Source organism: Benincasa hispida, chromosome 1 (genome assembly GCF_009727055.1).
Source record: "Benincasa hispida cultivar B227 chromosome 1, ASM972705v1, whole genome shotgun sequence".
Lineage (NCBI taxonomy): Eukaryota > Viridiplantae > Streptophyta > Magnoliopsida > Cucurbitales > Cucurbitaceae > Benincasa > Benincasa hispida.
In genome coordinates, this window is record NC_052349.1 from 41,758,729 (window position 1) to 41,764,418 (window position 5,690).

Sequence of the window (5,690 nt, forward strand, 5' to 3'; positions counted from 1 at the left end):
GTACAATATAATTCTGATGAATAGAATTCAATTCAGTACCAAAACAACCCGTTGGCATACGGTTAGTGAGCGAAATTAAGCGGTTGAATTTTGAATTTGGGCTCAACCAATACTTTCGTATGGGCTTGGGCTTGGGCTTGGGCTGGGTTTTGGACTCGTATGCCTGACCCGACCCATCTTATCCTCATTCGATTCAGAAGAAATGCAAATTGCACCTTCTTCTTCTTCTTCTTCTTCTTCTTCTTTCTTGAATTTTCTCTCTATCTCTAAAGCACAGTCACTATGATGTTATCCATGGCAGTTCAACTTCAGCCCAACGTTAATTTTTGTTTCAATACCTCCAATTTCACTGCCCAAACCGCTACTTCAAAACCATTCCAAGTTCCTTTTGCTGTGAAGCAAAGATCCACCTCTTCTTCCTGCATTACCAACTTGCATTCTGTTTCTGCGTCGAAATTGAGGCACCAGAACTTCAGAACTCTCGATATCTCTGCTTCTGCTACGGCCGCTGAAGCTGCTGAAGCTGCTCCAGAATCGCTTGTTGCTGATGATTCCGACTCCGAGTCCTCTCCTGTTAAGGAGGTCTCTCTCTCTCCCCCTCCCTTTCTTTCTCATGTGATTGCCCGTTTATTTTGGTTGGTTCTTAGCAAGTTTAAATGAATGTTTGTTTTTTCGTCTCAAATTTGGGGAGAGAAATGGAAAATTTGGTAAACAAACGGTATTGCTGTTGATTAGTGAATTGAGAGGGGCGGATTAATTGGTGAATTTGGATACTTGAAAGTTCGTCATATTTGTAGAAACTGTTAAAAAAAAATTCTTGATTCTTCTTTTTTGTTCTTTATTAAGGAAGTACTTGAATTCTTCGTAATCCAATTGCTTACTGTGGCTATGTATTATTCATTATTTGTTTGATCGAGTAGTGTTATTTTCTCTATAAACAATGATAGAAATTCTGGTATAAACGAATTACTAATATTTTGCGACTAACTTGGAAGATATGTTCTAATAAGAATGTTGATGTTGATTTTCATGAATCCCTGAAAGATTATGAATTTTGAAATGAAGGTATTGAAGAATATCAATTCTCAATCAGTAGTTAGATGATTGAGGCAACTTTAACCTTAAAATGTTAATTTCATTAAATTCAAATTGAAATTTGAATAAATAATGAGAATTAATACCCCTTGTTGGCCGAGTTGCTATTTCCTCTAGGTTTCTGGTTATATCTGTGTTCTTGTGATGCGAATTGGGATGTGGTTAGTTTTTTGAATGCTCATTTTATTGTTGCCTTGCCTTGCCTTGCCTTGCCTTGAGCATTTGTTTTGGTTGGGTTTTGATGTTTTATTGTTGGATTTATGTATTCCATTGGTTGTTAGACTTTGTGGCTTGATTTGGATGTCTCTTCACTGAGTTTTTATTATAGTAGTTGGAATTTGATTTTGTTTTCTGAATTTTAGGTGATACTTTGCTGCTTTTTGAACACGTTTCTAGATTTATTTTGTGAGATTTTACTTTCATCAATTATTTAAGTTTAGAATTCAGTTCGATAAAATTATAACCTTAAGGCTAATGCATGTGTGTGGTTTTCTTTTCTTTTCTTTTTCTTTTCCCCTTCCTTTATCCATTCCTTAAGGAGAGGCTTTTTGCTTGTTGTTTTGATAAACCTAGGTTTAGTTTGGATTGGTGCAATCTACGCTTAGAATTTGTAAGGGAATGAGTTGTAGAAATCTTCGTATGTGTAAAATGTGTTTTGTTCAGGTTCAACTATAAAAGGTGGTTTCATTTGTTCATATTTATGGAACCTGAGTTGTTCTAGATTGTGGGATTTGCTAACTCTTGACCTGTGGGATGAGAATTGTAACTGGGATAAATAAGTTCACATACTAAAGTTTAGACGTACCTCTTTACTATCTTAACATTGAGCTACACAAATCTAACTTGTGTATTAAACATGTCCTAAAGGTATCTTTTGTGTTATACTATACAATATCTAGAACAACTCTAAGAATATGTATTTTTTTAAAAAATATTTACTATAAACAAACTTACGTGGTAACCATGTTTTCCCCACTTAGCTGTACTTTACCGATATTTTAAGAGTCTTAGAGATAACCTCCCTCTTTGATATCAATGTCAAATACTGAAACTGACAGTACACCAGTGAAAATCTCTTTGTTCTCATTATTTTTATGAAACACGGTAAAACTAGTACTTGTATTTTGATTTTATAGTTCCTTTTGTGTTTACAAATGAAATGTTGAGCAAAATAGGTTTATCAGGAAGGCTTCCTCTGACAAATTAAACATTCACGTTTATTATTATTATTATTATTTTATATTTATTTTTTCCCCCCTTGCTTTTTGGTGTTATAGAAACTGGGAGTGGTTGTGAAACCGATGGAAAAGCCAAGGCTTGTGCTAAAGTTCATATGGATGGAGAAGAACATTGGTATTGCACTTGATCAAATGATTCCTGGTCATGGAACTATTCCTCTTAGCCCATACTACTTCTGGCCTCGAAAAGATGCATGGGAAGAGCTCAAAGTCTTACTTGAGAGCAAGCCGTGGATTTCTCAAAAGCAGATGATTATCCTCCTTAATCAGGCAACTGACATCATCAATTTGTGGCAGCAGGGTGGAGGCAACCTGGCTTAAGCTTCAATGTAAAAAGTTTCAAATTTTTTTGATAGTGGTCTTAGATTGTGGCTATTCTTGAATCCTACGGCTATTCAGATGTCATTTTTCGTATATTTTGAAGTAATTTTATGATTTATAAATAACTTTATCTTTTGTTGTATATTATGTTGGTTGTGTAACCCATCTACAGTACACATTTGCCGTTGAAATTTTTGTTTATAGTGAATGTGCAAGCCTGTTATTTAATGCATCTATCTGGGGAAGTGTCTGAAAAGTTTAAGGATAATTACATTAAACATTTAAGCTTTTTTGCTGTAATAGTTTGGAGCTGAAATGATATGTTTAGCTCATAGTTTAAACATGTCTGGCTTTCTGAAGCCTGAAGTTGGGAAACCTGGATTTTGTGTAATCAATATTTGGATTGTACAAAGGAATAGATTATAGAAACATGGGTTTGGATAACCTATGTTTAATAGTTTGTATAAGTTTACAGAATACAAAAGGTTATTTTCTAAAGCCTAGATTTGTGTAACACTAACAAATTTGCAGGATTAGCGGATCTATAATTGTCAATCCCATAACCTGGTATAAATAACTCACACATCAAATATATGTTTGGCTTCCTAACCCCAAGTTACATAAGATGCCTCTACCTCTAAATACACCGATTTTGTAAGCTTGCTTCCTTCAAGTAATTTTTTTTTTGAACTTTTGTCCAAGTCTCATTCGTATCCAAGATTTTGTTAGAATCCTAAATCGATGAGAACTTTGCAATATTAAAGATTTCCTTGTTATCCATCCTAGCATTAGTTACATTCTTTTCAACCATATAAATGTATTGTACTTAAATTGAATTCTCTGAAAAAATAGTAATGTTTACATGTCTGCCCTAGCAAAATTGTTTGTACCATTTTATATAGAAATTTGAAACTACTGATTGTATATTGGGTTTCAAAAGTTCCACTTCATGTTTGCTTTCAATCTAGGATGTGCCAGCCTGAGATTTCAGCAAAATCCAGTTGAAACCTGCTAAGAAATTTACTTCGATTCGTGAACTCTGATATCTTCTGAAATTTCATTTTTACTGGCAACTTCATTTTCTTTACCGATTATCTTGTCGCCTTCTGGCTCATTGTAGAAGATTGAATTTAGTTTTGATGATTGCTCCTTCATATTGCTAATATCTGAATCCAAGATTAGAACAGATGACATGATTTCTTTGGCAGTTTCTTTTGGTAATTCTATTTGATTGCTTTCTGCCATGTCTGCATCTTCATATTCTGAACTGCAACTTTCAAGCTCAGCAGGACAAATTTTTTCGAAACTAAATCTGTCATCTGAATAGTCAATCTTACTGGAAGGTATGCTAGCTTCTTTTGTATTAAGCTTAGGTTCATGAGAACTATCCAAATCTGAGCTTTTTTCATCCGTTTGAAGATGAGAGCCATCTTCATGATCTGAATCAATATCCTGCGCTTCAGACTTTGAAAGCGTGATTGCAGCTTTAGCTGCTAATGCTGCATAAGCTGCTGATTGGAAGGCTTCTTGAGTGGCGCTAGCTACATCTTTAAACTTTTTTGCTTTCACTGATTCCAATGCTGACTCGTCACTTGTAATAACTTCATGTAGATTATCTGTGGTGTTTATGACTTCAGGATTATCCAAATCTGCTGCTTCCTTGGCTTCCAACTTTTGATTTAGCTTTTCCTGCTGTTAACAGATTGATTTTTACTAAAGAGTTAACTTAGGAAGTAGAAGCACTCATTTGCTATACATTGCTGCTTGAAATTTCCTCACCTTGATGATTATTGCTGGTTCTTCCTCTAAATGCTGAGTAATGCCATTCTCCGAAGCAATTTCCTTTAGCACTTTCAGTTTAGTTTCAGCGCTGGGCTGTTTTGTTGAAAACTTTTGGATCATCTGTAACATGGAAGCTGTGGTTATTAAGTGGAAGATGATATATGCAGGCAACTAATTCTTTTCTTGCAGTTGATATCAAACTTACCTTGGGACTAACTCCGCAGTTGTTGCGTAAATTAACGGCACTGCTGGCAAACTCTGTACCAAACTTCAACTCTAAAATCCGACGGATCTCCTGAAGTTCTGGAAACTCTCCACACCTTGAAGCTGCAAAAATCAGACTCGATATCGCCTCCTTAACTTCACCGGGGCATTCCCTGCATTTAAGCCGAAAGAGAATCAGAAAAGGTTTCAAAACTTTCGAAAGGCTTGCACTCAAAGAAGTTGACAAAAATGACAGAATGAAATTCTACTGAAGAAAGGTGACCTACTTGTTCATCTGAAGAAGAGCCACCTTTTCAATTAGGAGGCAACAGTAATCCTCTATCATTTCAAGTGCATCCAACATGTTATTCTCCTTGATCACAATCTCAACCTGTTCATTCACATTCACATCCAAGCTCAGCATCCAGGAGAAAAAAAAAGGAAAAAAAAAGAAGGGGCTGAACTATAGAGTTTAGAGAGAGAGAGAGAAGCAAATTACTCTAAGCTGAGCACGGTGTTGGTAACTGAGGTTCAAGAGCTGAAGAACGTCGGCACGAGCAAGGGAGCTGCGGGCACGGTGCTGGTTTTTTAGGATGGAAGTCCTAGAAATGGCCATATTAGCAAGGGTCTTAAACTTGGAAGGCTTCAAATATCTGTTCCTTCCCAGTAGAGCATCCAGTTTCCTTCCCATGATGGAAAAACCTTAATTCTTTTTGCTGCTTGTTTGTCTGTGAGAAGCTCTTGAATGAGGTACTTTTTGGTTGTTGGTTGCTGACATTTCATATGTTTTATAGGGAAGATGACTAACTTTCTTTTTCTTTTACCAATATTCATATGCATGATTTTTTTTTCTTTTTTCTAAAAAGCAGGTCAGAGAATTGTTTCCCATTTTTGACTTTGAAATAGGTGTTGATTAGTGAAATTTTTTAGGCTTTGAATGGGTCAAGAGAATTGACTGTGGAGGTATTTGCAGGCAGCTTTAGTCTGGAAAATGACATTACTATTTTGAAATGGGAAGCTTCTGAGGTATTATGTCTGTCCACTTCATGT

At 35.7% G+C, this 5,690-nt stretch overlaps 2 protein-coding genes across 3 annotated transcripts; one reads left to right on the forward strand and one right to left on the reverse strand.

The window, feature by feature from the left end:
- Positions 1-219: 219 nt before the first annotated feature.
- On the forward strand, positions 220-2,890 carry LOC120067997 (30S ribosomal protein 3, chloroplastic-like). Its single transcript, XM_039019658.1, has 2 exons — positions 220-582; positions 2,373-2,890. The coding sequence occupies exons 1-2, from the start codon at positions 283-285 to the stop codon at positions 2,652-2,654; spliced, it is 582 nt and encodes a 193-aa protein (XP_038875586.1). The 5' UTR covers positions 220-282; the 3' UTR covers positions 2,655-2,890.
- Positions 2,891-3,108: 218 nt separating this feature from the next.
- On the reverse strand, positions 3,109-5,459 carry LOC120067980. Of its 2 annotated transcripts, none has more exons than XM_039019647.1 (5): positions 5,140-5,459; positions 4,928-5,031; positions 4,642-4,813; positions 4,434-4,556; positions 3,109-4,343 (listed from the first exon to the last, which is right to left on the reverse strand). In XM_039019647.1, the coding sequence occupies exons 1-5, from the start codon at positions 5,329-5,331 to the stop codon at positions 3,675-3,677; spliced, it is 1,260 nt and encodes a 419-aa protein (XP_038875575.1). In that variant the 5' UTR covers positions 5,332-5,459; the 3' UTR covers positions 3,109-3,674. The 2 variants fall into 2 exon arrangements, with proteins under 2 accessions (XP_038875575.1, XP_038875570.1); XM_039019642.1 differs by having other exon boundaries at positions 3,109-4,346; positions 5,140-5,455.
- Positions 5,460-5,690: the final 231 nt, after the last annotated feature.